Here is a 23,349-nt window from a genome sequence, read left to right as displayed (position 1 = left end):
TATATTACTTACCTTATTCATTGAACATTACAGTAACATTTTCATGGTGTCTACATGGTGTTTGGTTCTTCAGAAACACATAAACTTTATTCTAGTGCTGAGAGTAGAAGTTTTTATGTTGAAATAACGACCATCTGTTGACTCTTTCAGTCAATTTCATTAACTTTAACACCTGTCATTATAGATAAGTGTATTTAAGAAACCATATATTAATTAGTTGTTTATTTTATTTATAGACTAAGATGAATGTAGTTACTTGCTAAATAGGTGGTTATGATAGGTAACAGCTTTAGATATCTTTTTGTACTTAAGCTTCTTACAAATACCAAAGCTATGCACTTTAAGTTTTAACTAATTGTTAAATAGTAACAAAAAAGTATCTTGTTACAGTTTTTTAAAATTTTGCATGTCATACACTAATAGTTATTCTTATTTTTGAATGAATGCACAAAGAAATTCTTATCTGGAAAATATATTTAGAACAGCTTACAAGGAGATATAAACTTTGTTTTATTTCAGTGTCTAATTAACTTAAAAGTCAGGGAATATTTTTTTATGCTTCCAACAACATTTACACCTGTTTTCAAATTTAGTTAAAAAGTCTCTCTGCAGTGAATGGAAAAATGTTCCATTCTATGACAAGGTTTGGCTTTCAATTCACTCATTAAAGAAACTTATGGACATTCACTGAAATGAATAATATTAATATCTTATTACATAAGACTGACTTGCCAATAGATGGAAATACATACTCTGAACTTGACAACAGAGATAACAAAAATATACAGGAAGGTCTTTCATTTCTGAATTGAAGTCTTGAATATACTCTTAAAATGGGGTTTATGCATAGGATAGTGATCATTATTGATACAGTGTTATTATAAATGTACTCATAAAATTGGATGGATTGCAAATTACCCCTCAAACACATTGATAGTGTTGTCCTTGATACTTTGATGAGCATTCTAGCTACAGAAATCTGACTTTATTATGGGCATACTCCTACCCACCTTAAAATCAATAAAGAGTCTTGGGATATTTAACTACTACATTCAGTATGTTAAATGACTACAGAGAAACTCTTTCATTGACTTCTGAATCTCTCATTAGATTGACATTTTAGTGTTTTGTGTCTACTTCGAAAGTTAACAATAAATCATTACTTTGTCACACAACATCTGAGTTTCAAATTTTATACATTTCTGGGAGGTAGATTTTATGAGTGCATGGATAGTCAAGTTGAGGGCAAGGGCGGGGGTTCATATTATGTCACTGGTATAATCTGACTTTGGTCAAGACACTAATCTCTTAACCCTCTGACATTCAGATTACTCTGTCAAATGTAATGCTTTTTTATTCAAATTGTTTTGAATTAATCCTGCATTATCTCATAGCTTTGAGGTTTCAATGATGTGATTGTTTATTTTTAGAATATTAGTGTAGGTTAGGTGTGAAAGGTTTGATATAGCCAGTTTAAATGTAAAACATGTAGAATATTTGGGCTGGATGTGGTCAGTTTAAATGCTAAAGTGTTAAATGAGCTGCATGTTGGATATCCTACTTATTACATGGTGTTCTAAGATTAATTAACACCCCTGCTTAAGCCAGCCTACACAAGCACTCTGTCTCCTCTTAAGCCATTCACTAAATTATATAAACTATATAGTCCTTCATTCTGCCTTGTTCTCAGTTTTAGGTCCTATGTTATCCTACTCTATAAACTAACCCTCATGTCTTCAAGTTCCCTATTGATCACACTAATATCATTCATTTTCACATTAGATTGATTTGAAAGAATCTCTATAGAACAGCAGGGATATGTTCATATTTTACCACTTGGTGGTATGTAAAAGAAAAAGAAAACAAAAACAGGAAGTAAAAAAAAAATATTCATTGACTTTTCTTCCATGCTAATGAAGCATTAACAATGAAATGGGCCCAGTCAACAAAAGTTGACTCAGTTTGATCTATTCATTCTAAATGTAGATTTAGATTAAGATGAAGTGATTTGCATTCGGAAAACAGGAAGTATTTGTTATTCCTTATTTTTGATAATGATTTATTTCTATTAAACTCTACAAGCTTATACATGCAGACACATGGAGGTATGTACATAAATAGACATTGATACACACAAGTGTATAAATACTATTATTTGTTTGTATATTTTTTAGATAAAGAGTGTAGTTTACATAAAAAATGGACTAAATGAATAAATACCCTTTTTTATCTCCCATAAACAGTTTCTTGAATAAGTAGATAAGGCCCTGCTTACTTACCAGTTATATTTTCTATTGCTGATAAGAGAATAAATGTGAGATGTAATAACTTGTAAAGATATTGATGTTTTTATAACACACACAATATATATTTTCATGTATTGACTTCTGGCTTAACAAGAAACGTGGCTTGTTCTTTGTTCATTCTATGTCAATCTTTCTATGCTTGCATGGAGAAAGACTTACCACTGAGACATTATTTTACAGCTGGATGCTCTTCCTATCACTAATCCATAGCTGTTTTCAAGTAAGAGGTTAGTTTATTGTTGTTGTTGTTAGAAGGGCAGTGAATTGGCAGAATCGTTAAAGCATTGGAGAAATTGCTTTGCAGTATTTGTGCAGGCTCTTTACAGTCTAAGTTCAAATCCTATGGAGGTCACACTTACCTTTATCTCTCCAGGGTTGATAAAAACAAAGTACCACTTAAGTACTAAGGCCTTGTGACTATGCTTGAAACAGTTATTAAGATAGTGGACTAACAAATTCATGAGGGTCTAACACATTAATGTTCTGAGTTAAAATCTCACCAAGGTCAGTTTAGCTTTTCATCCATCCAGGGTTGCTAAAGTGAGTGCCAGTCAGGTACTAGGGTCAACTCCTTTCTCAAATTTGATACCTTATGTCTATGTTAGAAATCATTATTATTATTACTGTTGTTACAAGAGTAGTGGATCAGCAATCTCTAGATCATTAGACAAAATACCTGTGGTATTTGCTCTTGCTCTATACATTCTGAGATCAAAATTCACCCAGGTGAACATTACCCTTCGTCCTTCTGGGTTCAGGAAAATACAATACCAGCCAAGTACTGAGGTCAATGATATTGACTAATCCCCTCCCTGTTTTTTGCTTTTTAGAAATAATTACTGTTATTAAATCATTTTTGGTATTTTGGAATGGTCATCTTTGCTAATAACAAATACACCTCTTTATTACATGCAGTCTAATAGCCTGTACACACTTGTTTGATCTGCAAGGAATAGCCTCCAGATCTTCTTAGATTACATCCTATTGTCGTTTAAAAAAGCAGGGAAACATTGGATAACGTAGTCTTTGGTGAACTGTGACTAAAAAAAAAAAAGGATGTGATGATCACAGCTTAGGTTTGTTGAATCAGAGCTGACATGAGAGTTAAACAACTACACTACTTCATTATTTATTTAGTTCTGAGTATGTTTTTGCATAAGGAAAATATTTGTTCATTCAATTATAATGTAAGTGGCTGAGTATTTCACAGGCTGTGGTACCTTTAGCCCTTTAGCATTCAGATTTCTCTGTCAAATGCAATGATTATTCCCATTGATTTGAATTACTGTAAATCCTTGAGTATAACTGCATTTTCCCCCCAAAATTTAAAGGTCAAAATCCCTAGTGCATACTATATACGAGGTTAGAAATAAAAATTATTTTCTAAGCAATGTCTTAGTCTCTATTTGCTGTCTGGCTATGTGTATTCAGACGCATTTTGTGATGTCAGGCACGAAAATACCTTAAGCTAAGCCTGAAAGCAATGAAGTCATAAAAGGATCATCCATAACTTGCAGTAAGTAACATTTATTAAATGTTATTACTGTTATTTCTTTATTTTCTGCAAACAAAATGCACAAAAAACTACACATTTGCATTATGTGATATATACAATAATAATAAAGGATGTTACCGAATACATTTTTACAAACCAAGGATGTTATAAAGACCCCATTGACTCAAGTTACAGAAGGGGATCTGTATTATATACAAGGTTTAGGTTTTTCAGAGGTACAGGCCCCTAAAAATCCCCTGCGTATTATACTCAAGGGCGGACTATACTCGATGATTTACAGTAGTTAAGTATTACCTTGTAGCTTTGAGATTTCAATGATGTGATTGTTTATTTTTAGAATAATATTGTAGGAGATGTGTGAGAGGCTAGATCAAGTCAGTTTGAAGATAAAACAGGTAGAATATTTTGGCCAGATAAAGCAGGTTTGAATGCTAAAGGGTTAATGTAATCTCTAGGTTAAGTGAAGAATGATAAGGTTGATCCACTGAATTACAAATACAGGTCTATTCACCGGATTTACACATAGTTTCCAGTATTCAAATTTCTTTGATAGGAATTAGGTCAACCCATGGTAGAATTAGAAGAGGCTCGCTGAGTGTACCACTTAATGGGATTGCACCTCAGATTTCATGATTGCAAAGCAATATTTTTAACAATTTAGCAACGCCTACACTTAATACTGTGCAGCTGTAACACACACAAGCATATATACTAATTGATCTATTTTTAATGTCAGTGGAGTAATGTGTGTAGTGTGTTATTGCTGCTAGAAATATCTCCTTAATCTCTCTCGAAAAGCTTAAAAAACAAAAGGCACATGAGATAATGTGACCCCAGATATAATGTTTATGAAAACGAAAAAAGAAATGTTCAAATGGCCATAACTGGAATGCATCTTCACCATAAATCCACTTGTTCAGAACTGAACTGATTCTAAACAACTTACACATACACATACACAAACACATAATGTTGTGGTTATTTCTTTAGTAACATACTTGTTTGTAGAATGGAAATGTATTGGGTCAGCCCATAAATAATGCAATTTTTTTATACTTCTTTTATTGTTCAAAATCATAGTCTCTTTTATTTTCTACAATGCTCTTCCATCTATCTAATAGACTTGCAAGGCCCACTTCCAAAATTCACTTGTCCATGTTGAAAAATACTGTTCCACTACTGTTCTGACCTCGTCTACAGAATTCACATTTCTTCCGTCCAAATGATTTTGAAGACTGCAGAATAAATGATAATCAGATGGGGCAATGTCCGACAAATATTCATACTGTGCCAGCCTTTGGAATGTGTATTTGGCTGAGCATTATCCTAATGGAAGAACACCTTTCATCTTGAAACCAAGGATGATTTCTAGTGCTGGTATTGATGAATGATTGAATGACCAAATCCAAGCTTTTCTGCTAGTTTCTCAACAGTTACAATGAGATTTTGTTCCACCAGGGTTTGCTGATGTTCGTATCGAGCTCTACAGATCTTCCAAGACAAGGCTTGTCTTCTAGGCTGTAGTTTCCAGCTCAGAATTTCCGGAACCACCATTGACACTGGCTTACGCTTATTGTCCAATCCCCATATACTGCAGTAATATTCCTCGCACTTTCCATTACGTTGTTGCCTTTATTGAATATGCCAAATATGCTCTTTTGTCACTTCCATTATAGTTTTGAAAAAATAACTGTAAAAATCTAATTGCACTAAGAATAAGTACAAGGTAAAATTACTACCTGCTTTTATAGCAAGTTGATGCAGGTAATTCATCCTGTCCCCCTCCGACTTTTAGTTCATGCAATTGAAAAAACCGCATTATTTATGGGATGACCCAATATTATCCAATCTGTTCTTTAATTTTTCTCGATACATCATAATCACAACTGATGTGATATTCTTTTTTTTCATATATAGTATTTTCATTATTTCAAAACGTTGCCATTATCCCTCACATGGCCAACACTATCAGTATGTTTGTATTATTTAGTAGGCAAATAGACCGACATATGAAGGAATATTAAAAATACGCATCATAAAGTTATTGTGTGACAGATGAATTATTCAGTGTTCATCAAAACAGCTTTGAATTAAAAAAAAAAAATGGAAAAAAATTATCTGGTATTGAAAGAATTTCAGAGATCTCACCTTTTAAGATATTTGGTTATGCTATCTCACTAGCTATAAATCCAAGATAACGCTATAGGACACAGATGGTTGATATGCTTAATAGTCAAACATTTTCACTGGTGATCTTTATTACCTCTGCCTTACTTAGACACTGAATATTTATAAATATTGTTGGACGAACCTTTGCATTATTTATATGGTGTCCTTCCCATTCATATTACTCTTTTACTCTTTTACTTGTTTCAGTCATTTGACTGCGGCCATGCTGGAGCACCGCCTTTAATCGAGCAACTCGACCCCAGGACTTATTCTTTTGTAAGCCCAGTACTTATTCTATCGGTCTCTTTTTGCCGAACCGCTAAGTAACAGGGACATAAACGCACCAGCATCGGTTGTCAAGCAATGCTAGGGGGACAAACACAGACACACAAACACACACACGCATACATATATACGACGGGCTTCTTTCAGTTTCCGTCTACCAAATCCACTCACAAGGCTTTGGTCGGCCCGAGGCTATAGTAGAAGACACTTGCCCAAGGTGCCACGCAGTGGGACTGAACCCATATATATATGTTACTGAAACTTCCATTCTAAAATGGAATTTTACTTGATAATTTTCACTTCACTTTCCATTATTATTATATCCATTTATAAATGTTTTCTTTTAATATATCTGAGTTGAGAATGTTTTTCCAAGTTGGATCTGCAACATAATGTCATTTCACTGTTAAAAAAAAAATCTTAATATTTATATTGTTACATGGGGAAATGAACGAACGCCACACATTCCTTTTCACTTACTGACCTAATTTACAGAATCAAAGGATACCAATTTTACTTAAGTGATTTATTCGTTCACAGAAGTTTGGTCGTTTAATAAATATATTTTTACATGCTTTCCTTAAAATAGTAATGTAGATGCTTTAAATACATTTCCTCACACGCGCATCAGCACACGTACTTATTTTACCTCCCTAATGGAATTTGGTTTTCTCACTGATTTTCTTGGAAGGAATTCAATGTTCTCCCTCACATGCTGTTTGGATCCAGTCTTAGAGGCTGGTCGCTATTGATTTCTTATTTATGTCTGAAGTCTATAGAAGAGAAGGGATTAATAGGGAGGAGGAGGAGATTTCTTGCATGCTTTCCAAATCGCAGAACGGTGCAAATAAAGGAAAATGCTTACAAGCTAGAATCGAAACCGGTTTGCCAAATGTTTATTTCTAATCTTAGGCGTTTTGTTCATTAATAATCAAACACAGTAGTCGATGTCAGAATTAAATAAGATCTGCATGTTTATCATTTCGGAAGACACCTACTTGACCCAATATTATTTGTTAATAAGATATATGTTAACACAGAGGAGATGGAAAGTGGAGACTTTATTTACCTTGCTGATAAAAGAAATTAAGTAAATAACACCCTTTTGGGGTTGATTTATGTCCCCTTCATTCATTTTTTCTCGTTATTTTCTGTAACGTGTGGGAGGTTTGTTTATCTGGGTTTTTTGTTCAGGTGGTGATAGCGCGGATGGGTGAAATAAATAAATAAATAAATAAATGTTATACACTCATTGCCAGATTTATCATGCATAGTAAATCCCGCTGAAAAACAAAGCTTGTCGTCTAGTGAGAAGGGGTAGAGGGAACAAAGCACTTGTCCTCTGCTACTGTTATTATTACTGCTATAGCGGCTGCTGCCAGGTAGCGCTGTGTTAGCTTCAAAAGCTCTACCCCCTCTCCCCTCCTTCTTTACTAACACGGTGACACCGAGAATAGGCATGTACTTTGGTAAATGTCTCACTAGGGAAAGTCGTGAGGAACGTAAGTAAGTTCAGACACTTTTCTATACCATGCTGCAGATGCTGATGCTGCTTGGACTACATCGGAAAGCTTTTTTGCTAAGATAAAACAAAGAAAAGAAAAAGTGTTTTGCTTCTTAAAGTCTTTCTTTTAATGCGTTATTCGGAGCTAGTGACTTTCTGCATGAACCTCCATACCTCCAATGACAAATCATTCGATGATATAATCTCATTCCCTTCACCCTTTTCCAATTCCATAAACATGGAGCTGGAATTCTGTGACTATTTCAGTAACCGTTGGAATAATACTTCAGTTCACTTTCTTGGTATGTACTTATTTCGAACTGATTGTTACCTTTTTGCCTTTTATTTATACTAAAAATGTTGATTAAATTCTTCCGTATTATAAAAATTTTAGAGTTTACTTCCTGATGTGTGTGTGTGTGGTGTTTCTTATGTTGCATGGAATTGTTACAAATGAACCTGAGAAGAGAAGGGACTCCTTTGAAGTAGATGATGTAAAATAGAAACAGATTATGTATCATATTAGACTTAGTTGTGTTGTTTTGCCATTTCAAAACTCCTTGTCACTTAATATACTCGCTGATTGATAATACCTTCTCAAGATAACTATCAAAAATACCTGTATATTTGATTTATATTTCTAAAGTCTGGTAATTGCAGTAGGAATGTCCCCCCTCCCCTACTACATTATTGATTATTATATAGTAGGCTATTCTTTAAGAATACACCCTGAAAATATTCCAGACATCATTTGCCTAACTATTATTTTCATTTACAATTTTATTTGGGGGGTTGCTTAGGTAATATTGCTTTCAAAATGAAAATTTAATAAACGCTTAAAGATTTCAAAATAATGCACGAACAGAAATTTTTTGGTAATAATTGTTACTTGGAACCGATTTCATTTAATGGTCAATTTCTTTATGCAGAAATATTGGTTAATATAAAGATCTTCACCCTAGAACAAAAAAATTATATAGACTAATTTTGGAATCTTTTATTATTTTGACATCTTAAACCAGTGTATTGTATAACTTTTAATTCCGTAAAGCTGAAAGAACAACTTGAAAGTAACAGAAGGAAGGAAAATATACTTAAACCATTCTAATTTTAACTAAATAAAACTTTTTTGTATTCAAATATTGATATTGATTTAAATTAATTTATTATAATACCTTCCGATACTACATTAAAGAATGTCCTTGTGTAGAGTAAAATTTTCCATTGCTTGCAAATTACACTCTTATTTCCTCTCAATGAAATCTCTAAAACAAAATCTATAGTTGCTAAACAATTAATTATAGCTCGTTCTTTAAAGAAATGCAGAGACGAGAGTGGGAGAATAACAAAGTAAAATTAGCCGTAAACATTCTTAAAAAGAAAGTTGTGACACATTCTCGGTTTTGGGGCCAGTTCCCTTAAATTAAAGCTGCTGTTCAGGTACTATAGTGCTAGTAGCTTCAATTTAGGAATTACCAAACGACATTTTCAAATAGATGTCATATTGACATTTAGTCACCTGCAGCCCCACAGAACACCTGTCACAGTTAATTGACGAAAGGGATCTTTTCTTAACTGATGGCAGACGACTTCGTTGTGGCTTCTTCGATTCCTTCTGAATTCGTCTTGGTGGGAGAAAAAAGTTTATCTTACTGGCTCCTGGGTGTTAAATTCGATATTACTACTGTTGATAATAACAAATATATAGATTTTTAAAACTCGTCTTTAAATATATCGAGACTGACATCATTTATTAAACTCTACTGTATTTTTTTCTTTATTTCCATTAAAATTATATTTTCCTGTATATCGTATGTGTTTTGGTACAAAAATAGATACTCATTCACGCGTAAACACAAATATGCGCAACGTTTAAACTAGATTTCTTGTGCGTGTGTGTGTGTGCTGGATTGGCTATTTTACAAACGTTTGGAATAAAAATAATGTAGATGTGAATTGAGAGATGTGGAATAAGACAACTATAGTCTGTTAGCATGGTTGGAATATTCAGCTGTAGAAAATTATCACCCTTGTTGTCATGGCATTCACTACTTCGGTTGTAGCTGTTGCTGCTACTACTACAAGTTCCAGTTTTGTAATTCAATAGTCTCTCCATGACTTCCTGTGGAAAATCTAACAGAAACCGCTGTTATCAATTTCGACAGAACCAGCATGTCATAAAAGAATGACAGATCTGAAACGATAATTTTCTTCATTTTTGATTTGGTTTCTTAACAACTTTGGTAATTATTGGAGTTCTTTGTTTTCGTGATGAGTGTTTTCTTAAATATCTCCCAGTTTTCTATTTTTTTTATTTTTGCAGACCCCTCGGTTAAGTTCCCACCCAGTTTTATTGTTTGCCTGTTAGTCAGTTACCTACTAGATCTTTACTTAGACTTCTGCTCACAGCATTGAGAAAAAGCCGGCGAATTTTCTTTATGTGTATTACAACCACCATTTCTTCACTCACCCCTCCCACTGTCTGTGAAGTTTCTATTGTTAAAAAAAAGCACTAAGGAGGAAATGTGTGTGGGATTGGTTTATATACAACAATAGATGTTAACTCATTCTTAATATTAAATCGTATGTGTTGTATATGCGTTGTGTGTGTAATATATATATATATATATTTGTGTGTATATATATGAGCGTTTGTGTATATATATATATATAGAAGAATTAAATATATATATATATATATATATATGAGAGAGAGACTAATTTTGTTATAATTTCAGTTATACTTAGGGAATTTTAATTTTTCTGTTATATCAAAGGATCAATTAGAATATACTTTTGTGTACGTGTGTAATGTAGGTGGTGGGGGGATGAAAGATAGATCTTTATACAGTTGAAAATATACTTTGAATCTCTGAAGTTACTTTAATTTTTTTTTTAAAGCTATTCAGTTACTTTATTATTTGATTACTTAAACAAAAGCAAAAGAAAGCATTAGTGGGACTAGTTTGTAATTCTTGTACATACATTGTTTCAGAATTATTTTTTTTTAATTCAGGTTCCAAGAAATCCTGAATCTTGAGTTGAATTTTATTTTTCTTATAGTTTGAAATAACGTTCGCATTAAATTTATTTTAAAAAATACATATTAAAAATTATATTTTATATTCATTTCGGAACAAAATATCACAAGATATGTTGCCTGTGTCTGTAAACATGATGATGATAAACACACTCACATACCACTGAGTAAGAAGAGTTATAAATTGACTCTCGGAGCTGCACAAGTTTATTTCCAATTAATAATATGTAGACAATTTATAGAACATGTATACTTATATAACTTTGGCACCTATTTTTTGATTACTATTATGGGTAAATGGACAGTTGAATCATTATTTGGTTAAATAGTTGAATGTCTTGTTTCAATAACTTATTTCACAAAGAAAATAGATGACCATCTCATAAACTGTGAGTAGATGTCTTGGAACACATGAAGTTTAATATATAGATGAGTTGTGATGGTAGTTTGGAGACAAAGACTTATTACATGGTTTATTAAGCTGTCCCAAAATAATATTTGGACATATTATCATTTGGTTCCCTTCAGTATTCATAGAAAGGAAGATTTAACTGATATATCTTTGGAATTATAACAAGAATAAATGAAGTTATATGAAAATATTTCTGTCAACATCTAAGCGTTTTATGCTGCTGTAAATTGAACTACTGTCTCTGCTGCTATCAAGAGAAAAGAAACATATGCACATGTGTGTGTGCACGCAGTGACACGTGCCTGCATAGCCAGACATGCACACAGTTGCACTCACACACATGTAGACACTTATACCACATGATTTTATATCAGAGAATTTACTACCATTTCTTAAGTTCTGTTGTAGAAGTGCTTTTGCTTTCTTGATCAGCTGTAAGGTTTAAGCTACGCTGAGTCAGCAGCAACCCCTAATTTATTGTTGAAATCGTTTTTGAAATGATTTTCTTATTCAAACCGGATGGAGCAGCACTATCTAATGACACATTAGTAGTACTGAATAAAACAATATTTATGCATGTGTGAGATCAATATATGAATAAATAGTCCCAACAAGTGTTTGGTTAAACAATGTTTGTGATTCTAAAATTAGTTGGCTTGGCATCTATTTATGTTCAACATATTCTAAAACTCAGAGATATAGAGAGAATGAAGTTCAGTATCATGGGACTGGCTTTATTTTTTTCAATTCTCCATAAGTAGGGACTTCAAATTGTATTTATTTGAATAGAGGACAAGCCTGTAGCTTGTAGTTTTCAGCTCACATTTTCTATATTTATTTTTTACATTGACTCTAAGCATCATTTTATAAGGGAGACTCTATAGTAGATTGAATTGACCCCTACACATGACTTATTTTGCTGAAAGACTGTCAACTGAGGTAAGGTTAAATTCAGAATGTGAATGGTTAATTATAAGACATTTAGTTTAGTGATTAACCATTTCTAACATACTACATTAACAATAAAGAAATAAACAATTTGGGGTCATTTTTACCCATGCAGACATACCTATATGCATTTTCAATATTTACTGTTTCCTTTTCTTCTCTGAGTTAACCAGTTTTCTAATGCCCTTTAATAATAATTTGTAAATTTAGATGCCTAGTTATTAATTTGCAACTGAAATAGCAATTTTTCAAATGAAAATTTACCAAAATTTTGCTGATTTAGCCACCATGAAACATCAATGAAATGCTATAAGTTCTACAATTGTTGTAGAAAACCTTAATTATTTAAAACAAATTTCATACAGAAATGTATTTTAATTTTTGAAAATCAACCTCCCACATTTATGTATTTATATACATGTGTGGTTGGAGATGTCATTCTGTCAGCTGATGAAGATTAGCAGCAGTAATGGTCCATTTAACACAGCACTTGATTGAGGAATTACCTATTCTTGTTGACCTAATTCTTCTTAGAAAATTGTAGCAGAAACCCTTTTTTCCTCTTTATTGTTACATTCCAATTTCTTTTTGTTCTTATTTCCATCATTTGATCTTTACTTCCCCTTATTCCACTTATTCATTTCCAGTTTGTTGGTTGGTGTACATACTGCATGGATATTTCTTAATACTTTCCTCGCATTCATCTCTCCCATCATATTTACATCTGTTATGAGCAAGCATAGAAATCCTTTTCCCTTTTTGTCTCCTCTATCATCGTTATTATCATCATGGTATCAGTTAGATGCATGGAATATTGAAGTAATCAACTGATCGTATCTGCAGCCATTCTTCTCACATATCTGTAGTTGCTAGTTAATGTTCAGTGGTAGAGGGATGGTGACCTACCTGTAATAGAAGTATGCCAGTGATGACAATGTGAAGAAAGCATGTCTTTCTGAGAGGATGTCGTAAAGAAAGGGATCATGTTGAACTGGATGTAAATTATTGGAAACTAAACAAAATATTGATAAATTTTCCGAGTAATTGATTTTCTATATATTTCCAGTTTGTCATACTTCACCTTCTCCATTTTTTATTCCTTTAAGTGAAGTGATAAGAGTTAAAGGAGCAGAAGAATTGAGGCACTCTCTTCACACATTCTTTTATGTTAATGTCATTTTTTGCTTCAAAACATAAATCAATAACGTAGGGAGAATTAAGGGATTTCTGAAAATGCTTGAGGAACTAAAAAATGCAGTACTTTCTATAATGATACCATGTTAACAGATCTAATTCGTAAAGGCATTGATATTTCCTTGCAAGACATCTGCTTAGTTATTTGTGTTTTATATGAATACCAAAATATAATTCTGCAAAATCACATGAAAAACAAGTGTATTTTCATATATTTAGGAGGAACTGGTACTAAATATCAGTGGGTATTGGATTTGATGGGCAAAAATGACTCTGAAAATCTACCATTGTTAGAATTTTAATGACCTCATAATTTTCTTTCTACTTAGGTGTTTAAAATAATTCCCAATAATAAATGAAACTCAAAAGAGTTCTTAATTAATTCTGTCTTAATGCAATCAGAAGAGACCATTTAAATTATAACATCATGTTATCTCTTGTGTGTGTTTGAGAGAGAGAGAGAATTATGGAAACAATTTAACCATTATAAATTTCTATGATTTAAAAAGGTATAGGGAGCACTGTTGAATTTGCAATTGTTCATTTAGCTGCAGTGCCAACATAGAATCATTTTGTGGACTATTAAGAGGGTTAATCACTCATTGAGGAATACTGCTAATTAACAAAAGCCAGGCAGTTGTCTCTACATTTATTACTACATTTTGAGAGAAGGTGATATGATGAGTATGCAAAGAATGTATTGCTAAATAGTCATTGTTCTCAAGGAGATGCTATAGCACAGAGACTATTTGATAACAGATTGCATGAAGGTAACCCTTAGAGTCATTTCAAGGAATTTTTCTTATATAGAAAACAATTATTTAGAGATTTAGTGCTTTAGTTGTTAAGAGGGAGGCCAAGTGCACTCTAAGCTTATGAAATAGAATACCTGACTTGTGAATTGTGATAGAGGTAAAATATGAGATATATTTTCTAACCTGAGCAGAAGTTTTGAAAGGTAGCTGTAGTTAATTATAACCACTTCAGTATTTGACTGGTATAGTGTGTTGAATTTGGAACATTGAGGACTGTAACAAAGCACTGATTCTGTTATGATCCATACTAGGCTTCCCATTTATTGGTCAAGTTGAAATTAGTCTTTTGACTCAGAACAGGACACTTAATTCTTTGTGCTGCATGTAGCCATGTGTGAAGAATACCAAATCTACTAGAAACTTTATATATGCATTAGACTTGCATTTAATCAGAGAATAGATTAAAATTCTCATCTTGTTGACACTAGATAATATAAGAACCAAACTCTAATCTGGAAGGTACTTCAGGGTAGAAATACTCAATGTTGTATGGAATGGCAGCACTAGCATGGTGAGAATGGTCTAACATCAGACTCATTTGCACTACATACACAATAAAAGTATAGAGTTTTCAGTCATGCCTCAATGACCAAATTGGAATATGGAGTTTATCAATATTGGATTGCAATTTAGACTTATAGTTTGTAGTATTTTGGGGATTAGTAGTTTCTTTGTTACTGAACACTTGTATTCTCTCTCCCCCCCCCTCTCTTTAAAAAAAGACTACTGGTTACAATTTCCTTTGTAACTTTAGACCAACCACTAAATTGTGATCAATTTCCACATACTGAGTTTTTGGAATCTGTTATAGTTTCCACTGAGTTCTTCTGTATAATGCTGGCTCTTTGTTTCCTCAAAGCATGTCACTTCAAGCATGTTCATCTAAGGACCTTCTTGTTTCAAGTCTGAAGCAACAACTTGCTTCTGTGTCTTCTAAGAAATTACCTTCTTTAATGGAATATAGAACAAGATGTATAGAATTGTTTGCTTAATTACCACAAAAACTCATTTGTATTCTTTCTTTGTAAGCATTTTGTACAAATATGGATATCTAACACTTTAGCATTCACATTATTCTGTTGAAAGTAATGCTTATTTATGCATATTGTCTTGAATTAGCTTGTAGCATTGAGATTTTGATGAAGTAACTTAATTTTTACAATGATATTGTAGGGTTGATGTGAGAGGCCAGATGTCACCTATCACATCGACGTAAAACAAGTAGAACACTTTGGCTGGATATGGCCAGTTTCAATGCTAAAGGGTTAAATCATGCACACACACATCTCTCTCTCTCTCTCTCTCTCTCAAACACACACACACATAGCCAATAGAACTAGTCTTAGTGTTTTACTGGTGTTTACATTGATCATCCTGAAAGTGAAAGCTTTGAATTTAAAAACAGGTTTTTAACTTTAAAATATAAGAATGAAATTGAAAGGAATACACATTTCTTTAGCAGTGAAAGTGTGATACAGAAGCTATATAAAGGAAAATACTGTCTGATTTGCAGCAGGAATTTAGAAGATATACAAGCAAATAGCACCAATATTGCCAAAAAGGAAGAATATCCAGTTGTTTCTTTGAATGGTCTTAAGATTGAGGCGAGATTGGATGAAATAATTAAAACAAAAGAATAAAGACTTCCTAGTGATTGATCAAAAATGAAAATGTCTCCCAGAATGTTTCTTAAGAACAAGTGCTTAACTTGAGTCTTGTTGAGACGCCAGTTTTTCTCGACATACTTGGATGTTTTAGTATATATTGTGTGGTACATTTAAGTAAATTGAGACATGCAGAACTGAGAAACCTCATGAGGGGAATCTCTTAAGTTGTCATTTGGCTTGCTAGAAGTCGCAGACAAACTTCCATTGTCCCATCTTACTGTTCTGAGAAAAAACTGAATGGAGATGGCTGGAATATCTTTGGTCATCAGACTGTTCAATCAAAGCTGATCTGAGACAAACAACTCCACCAAGAAAGCCACTGAAGACTTTTCAGTAGATAATTCAATACAACGCCAAATAAAAATATCAAGTCATTTTCATAAGTAGAGAAATAACTCTAATATACTGGAATTATTTCAGTTGATTAAATTTATTTCCAGACATAAGCATTGTATTTGTATAAATAAGATTACTGAAAACTAGTGAGTGATCTGGTTTCAATCCTTCAATCATGCTTTTTTTCATATGTGTACATGACACTGGTCCCAGCTCATTCTGCTCAGAAAAAAAAAAAACGTGAGGTTTATTACATGTTCCAAAGATTAAATATGGATGAGTTCATTAATCAGTTCTGTTATAACTTGTTCCTTTTCTTGAACAGTTATTTGCATAATACTTTAAAGATTTCTGGAGCATACTCTTCAAGAAGATTTAAATATTTGGGATGCAGTCAGATATGACAATCCAGTTTATCATTTCTAGACATCCCTTTTACCAAGTTGTCCATTTTGTATTTTAGTTTGCTATTTTATGAATACAGGGTAAAGAAAATGACCCATCCTACAAACAGTACAGAGCAACTTTTTGCATCCCAAACCACACTTTGACCAGATGCCCAAGGGCACTGGGAGAAGGCTGATACAAGTGGAGACATGACAAGGTTTTTGCAGAAATAGCCAAGTGGATTGATCTGCAAAGGTTAAAGGCTAATAAGCACCAACCACTACTACCAAAGGGTATCAAATTCCTAAAGAAAGTTGACAAAGCTCCCAAGATGAGAGCAATGGAAGGGGACCAATTTTCTATTTTGTATTCAGTTTCAGACTGGGAGATGCAAGTAAACATGAGGGGCAAACTTGCCTTTCCAGAGAAGATAGTGGTAACCTCACTTGTGCCAGACATGTTCCTGCTCCCCAGGAATACAAAAGCAATCTTTGTGGTCAAATTCACAGTGCCCTGGGAGGAGAGACTTTATATTTCCCACTAGGTAAAGAAATCAGAATATCAACATTTAGTTGACAAGTCTTTTGTCAAGGGCCGGTATATGGCCTCATTCTCCATTGAAGTAGGCTTACCACCTAGATCAGTATGCTAGTTCCTGCAGAAGATAGGTCTAGAACCCAGACATTTGGAGAAAATTATTGAGGAAATAGGCACAGCAGCTGAAACTAGCTCAAGATGGCTGTGGTTGATAAGCGACTGAAAGTGGATCCCTTCTGTAGATGAAGACTAGTCTAGTCCTTGGTGCCCCACTCAGGTGAAGTGCACAAGCTAAGGGGTAAAACGCTTATGACTTTGAGATACCTGCTGATCATACAAAAGAGTTTCCTGCACTGCAATGGATTTAGAAGAGCTTGCAAAACATTTGAATAGCTCCTACAGTCTCTACATGGAGCAAAGCATTTCTGATGTTTATTTCACCTATTATTCTAGACATTCCTTTTACCAAGTTATCCATTTTTGTAATTTAGTTGGCTCTTTTGTGAATTCTATTTTTACTCCTCAAGTTTCTATTCCAGCTATAGACAGGTTTTCTAAAATATGTATTTCCTATTTTCTCACAGTATGTGTGTGTGTATATATATAAAATTTTTTTATCTCGTTTGGCTTAACAGCCCTTCTTGTTTGTGTCACTGTTATTTTCCGTGTCCTGTCTTTTACTGTTTATATTTTGTACTGTCGTTACGGTCCTGTTTTTGTTACCATTTTTACCCCTCTGCAAAAAAATCTCAAATTTTATTTAATTTGATTTTCATGGGAAGGACGGTTTTATTGAAGTCATGTATCGCCTTAACCTTCGAAACGTGGAGTAGATGAAACTGAGGCGACTGAAGAAGGGGAATTTTCCTTGTTTTGTATGTCCTGTACTCCATTTTTTCGTTGTTTAAAAGAAATGTCCATTTCCTTGTTTTTGTGTTTATGTTTTCGTTTCTCACTGTGTTCGACGTTTTTTGGTGTCCAATACCCATATATGCATGTATATATACATGTAGAGGTAGGTACGTACATATATGTATGTATATATGCATATGTTTTATTTATTAATTTATATATATATATATAATGAAACAGAGAGAGAACAAATTATTTGGATTGCTCACAGCTTTATATTTTTCCTGTCATCTTTTAGACAAAGGACAATTCAGAGATAAGAAAAACGTTTGAGATTCTTCTCGTTTTCTTCTTATCTATAATTTATGTCTGTTTACTAATTTTATAATCCCTTAATTTGTAAAACAGGTTTTCTCTTATTGTTATTATCATTCTTTTTGCATTTAACTGTTTTATAATCTTAGTTAAATTAAGAATCAAGTTTTTATTTTGACTCCACCCAAAAAGGAACAAGCTGAGCTCATAAATATATTGTCTTAAAACTTATTAGATTAGCTTCATTTTAGTTACTCAACAGTTATTTCATATTTTCTGTTAGGAAGAAATTCAGTTTAAATCTTTTTAGAATCAATTCATCTGCTTATTTTGAGTAAGAAAAGAAAGAGTAGATTACTTTTTTCTTCTTTAAATATGAAGCTTTCCTTTCGTGACATGAATTTTAATGCAAATGGTCTCTTTCAAATAGATGTTAGTTCTATTACATTTTGCTTTGTCAAAAGATTTTTCACTGTGAAAATTGTCTCTCCTGTCTGTTCTGAAGCTTTGGTATTTAGCTATGTTGTTAGAATTTGTCTAGTTATGCTGCTGGGTTATGTCAGTCTATTGATTTTTTTTAGGACCCTTTGCTGTTGCAATTAGCAGCTATTGTCAGTTTTCTTACAACATATGAAGGTTCAGCCATTAGCTATTTTATAATAAATCATGCATTGAAGTAAACCCTAAACATACAACATTATTCTTAAATTTTTTGGTGGTGCTAGTAGTGGTGTGGTTGACTTTGGATTATATTCTGATGTTAGTCAACAAAATTGTCTATTAACTCAAACCAAAGATATATCAAGTTACAGCACACAAACATATTAAAATGAATAATTTAGTTTCATTCATTTAATTTCCAAACAGAGAAAAACACCAGGTATAAAAACTTAGTACTTTAGTAAAATTTGCTTTTTAATTAGTACATTTTTTCCACCAAAAATTTGTTAGGTAGTCTTTGCAAATGAGGAATTAGTTTCTTCTTTACCAGCATGATAAAGCAAATCTAATAAACAATATCTTTAAGAGTGCAATAACAAAAATAATTGATTTGTGTCAATGTGACAGATTCTCAACCTTGACATTGCAGAATAAATGGTTTATCTCTTACTTCATTTAAAATAAGCTGTCTATCATGCATATATGTACTTTCTGCATTCTCTTGGAGAATAATGCTTTTTTTGCTTTTGTAATATTTCTACATGCATTTTTCATGCAAATTTCTATGGATTTTAGATTGTCTAAAAACTTTTTATTTTAATTTATAAAAGACTTATTTTCAGTTTAAGTGTACTTTTGTCTGGAAATATAGCACAGACATATTAGAACGAATCACTTAATTAGCAAACACTAGATGAAAATGTCCTTAAATATCTTTAATGATGTTTGTGTGTCCAAATATACTAGAACTAATTCTTTTTGACATATTTATGTAATCGTAGCCCCCATAACTGAAAGGAGAATAGGAGAGAGAGAGAGAGAGAAATGATGTTGAGAATAGGAGAGAGAGAGAGGTGAGATGATGAGTGTAACATATAAGAGGAACAGATTTTACACATACATGCTCGAATTCATTTTAATACCCAGTTCGTAAGGTAGCCTATCATCCAGATGCCAAGAATACATCAAATGGATAAATTTCAAGTATCTCATGTAATAAGATGTAGACTAGATGCTATACTTTGTTATTATGTTACTTTAAGGTTCTGAGTTCAAATCATTCTAGTGTTAATGAAATTTGCATATACCAAGTGTACCTTTGGTATCTTTATTATAAAGAAAGGACTACATGAGGGAGAAATCTGTTCATTTCTCATAGTTATGAAATTAGTTTGTAGAACAAACTCTTTTCTTCATTCCTTCCTATATTTATTTGTTACAATAGTAAACATTTTTCAGTATAATGTTCTTATCTATTTTTGTTTTTATTCATTCCAGATGTCAACCCCTCACCCTATAAAATCAAGGATTGCCGATCGCAGTGCTTTGACGAAACAAAAGAAAATTCTTGGACGATCACACAGTATGCCAGAAAACTTAAACAAAATACACAAACGACGCCGAATCCATCCTTCAGGTAATTACAAAATTAGGAATGTGTGAAATGAGTATAATGAATTATGATAGAAGTAATTCAACAATATTCATATTGAGGGAGCTGATATGAGTAGTTAGCATTGTGAACTTTAATGATAATGATAGTCATCTCTTAGGAAAGATACAATGCTCTGTACCTATCCATCATAACTATTTACAGGTAGGTGTCCATTGAGAGAAGATAGCCTGCTCAGAAAATATCAGAACTCCAGTTGCAAATTGTAAAATACCAACCTTTTCATACATTAACCAACATGCTATTAACCTGGCAAATTGCAACATTTATGCCAAAATACATGCAAATATTGTAAAAATGATTAAAAGCAACTCTTAAGATTGAAAACTATTTAAAAAAATTGAGGAAGATAATGATTAAGATGTTATTTCTTACTTAGATATAGCACAGATAAATATATACATATTCATAAAAAGATTGGAAAGAAAATAGAAAGTAAGCATGATAATGATGATAAGATATAGTCCTCTATCTAAGTAGACTTGAATTTGTAGCTGAGATAATTGGGATACTTTATAAATATATATATATATATATATATATATATATGAATGTATGTGTGTGTGTACAGACTCACTCACACACACACACACACACACATATATATATATATATACACATATATATATATACACACACACACACACACATCATCATTATCATTTAACGTCCGCTTTCCATGCTGGCATGGGCTGGATGGTTTCACTGAGGACTGGCAAGCCAAAAGGCTGCACTAGGCTCCAATCCGATCTGGCAAAGTTTCTACAGCTGGATGCCCCTCCTAATGCCAAACACTCTGAGAGTGTAGTGGGTGCTTTTACGTGCCACTAGCACGAGGGCCAGTCAGGCAGTACAGGCAATGACCACGATCAAAAGGTGTTTTCTACGTGCCACCTGCATGGGAGCCAGTCCAGCAGTACTGGCAATAACCACACTCAAAAGTTTTTTTTTACATTCCACCAGCACATGCCAGTAAGGTGATGCTGGCAACAATCATGCTCAAATGGTGCTTTTTACGTTCCCCGGCATGGTAGCCAGTCAGTGGTCCTGGCAACGATCACACTTGGATGGTGCTTTTGACATTCCACCGGCACGAGTGCCAATCAGGCGTACAGTCATCAGCTACGTCAGCGGTTTTGATTTCACTTGCCTCAACAGGTCTACGCAAGCAAAGTTTATTGTCCAATGAATGAAGGGTACTCATAAGTGGGTTATACACCACTGGCATAGGCCAGTGGTGTATAACCAGCGAAATAGCAGAATTAGAGAACATCTTCTGGATTTGTATTCTTTTGGCAGAGTTATTAAAATGAAGTAGCGGAATCCGAGTGAGCTAGTTTATATAGGGGTAAGTGTTGAAGAAGCAAGTGGTTATCGAGACAGAGAGATAGAAAGAGAGGGATCAGGGTTAGGCTGGTCAAGGATAGAACACGAGGGAGAAAAATATTCTTTTGGAATTTTGTGTAACGTAATTTAATGAAAAAGTAAAATAGAATTGAAAAATCTTAGAATTTTTGGTCAGCCAATCTGTGACAAAATTAGAGAAATAAGTGACGATGTGACAAAATTGAATGACACACACACGCAGACATTATACACGCACACACACACACACACACACAATGATTGCAATTAGTTATCGTTTCTCTTGAAGTCTTCCAATTTCAATAGCTGCTGCAAGAAGAAAAAAAGGTCTGCAGAATGGGTAAATTAGCCAACTTTCAAAGGAAGTAAAACTGGACGTAATGGTTTGTGCATAGACTGTAGAATTGGAGCCAGAACATATATATATATATAACAAGACAAAGAGAGACATTTCATCATGATCGTTTAACGCCCGTTTTCTGTGCTAGCATGGGTTGGACGGTTCGACTGGGGTCTGGGAAACCCGGAGGCTGCACCAGGCTCCAGTCTGATCTGGCAGTGTTTCTACAGCTGGATGCCCTTCCTAACGCCAACCACTCTGTGAGTGTAGTGGGTGCTTTTTACGTGCCACCGGCACAGGTGCCAGGGGTGGCTGGCAGCGGCATACTTTAAATGAAGGTGGTAAAAGACTAACCAGCTTTAAGGAGCAAAGGCCATTGTAGTAGAAAGAGAGAAATCGTATGTCTATGCGCTTAGGGTTGGAGTGTGTTGGATTGAGATTTCTTGTCAATTATTTCAGTAGTTTTTCTTTTGATGTTGTTTAGAGTGTCTGTGTATAGCAGCAAAGCCATCTCCGATGGGGTGGGTGTCAGACAGTACTATATTGTGGCTCTCATTTAAATTTTATTGTGTATTAGTAGATGTTGTGAGTTGAAGTATTTTCTGGCTCTGTCAAAGGCTAGTTTTTGTGATACTGTATTTCCTAAACTGAGTGCATTCACCAGGAGAGTTCCTCAATAATGTCATTTGTTCTTTATATTCACTACAAGCATATTTGCTGGTATATGGAAGGGTTAATCAATTATGCACACTTTAGATAGTATCTCAGGATGAGACTCTGACTGTATATTGTTTGCCAAATGTTCTGATTTGTTGTATGAAGTGGCAGAAAACATTTTTTTAAATCTATCTATTTTGATTTGCTCTCTTATATTGGTTTTGAATTTTTTATTCTGTGTGTATGATCTTTGTAAGGAGCAATATAAATCTGTTTAAAGGTAAGCCAGTGTTTGTTTGTAATTTGGAGTCAGAATTACTGTAGTAACAATAATATATTTGTGTTATGTGTACTGGCTGTGTTTGGTGCTGTTGAATGAGACGTGGAGGATATTCTCAAGAAAAATAAAGTAGTACACGTCTGATGTGACATCTAGACTATGGGAGATGATGATTATGGTGGTAAGGTTATTGAGAATTGAAGGTATCTATCAAGTATGTATTTAATGTAGAGAATGAATATGTGTGTGACATACTTGAACCCTGAAGTATACAAGAATTTATAGATTGTGTACCAGTCTGGAGCATTCTG

General features: G+C 33.5%; 1 protein-coding gene across 7 annotated transcripts in view; it reads left to right on the top strand.

Moving 5' to 3' along the window:
* The window catches only part of LOC115210255, a 757,977-nt gene that overhangs the window by 658,565 nt on the left and 76,063 nt on the right, over positions 1-23,349 (top strand). For all 7 annotated transcript variants that reach the window (XR_004998729.1, XM_036502024.1, XM_029778737.2 and 4 more), the window contains one exon: positions 20,222-20,360. Coding sequence is in view for 6 of the 7 variants with exons in the window: in XM_036502024.1 (XP_036357917.1) it covers positions 20,222-20,360 (139 nt within the window). In the remaining variant the exon portion in view is untranslated. The remainder of the gene's footprint in view (positions 1-20,221; positions 20,361-23,349) is intronic.

The sequence above is a fragment of the Octopus sinensis genome, linkage group LG4, assembly GCF_006345805.1.
Source record: "Octopus sinensis linkage group LG4, ASM634580v1, whole genome shotgun sequence".
NCBI lineage: Eukaryota > Metazoa > Mollusca > Cephalopoda > Octopoda > Octopodidae > Octopus > Octopus sinensis.
The sequence above is the reverse complement of the archived record's forward strand: the minus strand, read 5'-3'. Positions and strand labels throughout refer to the sequence as shown.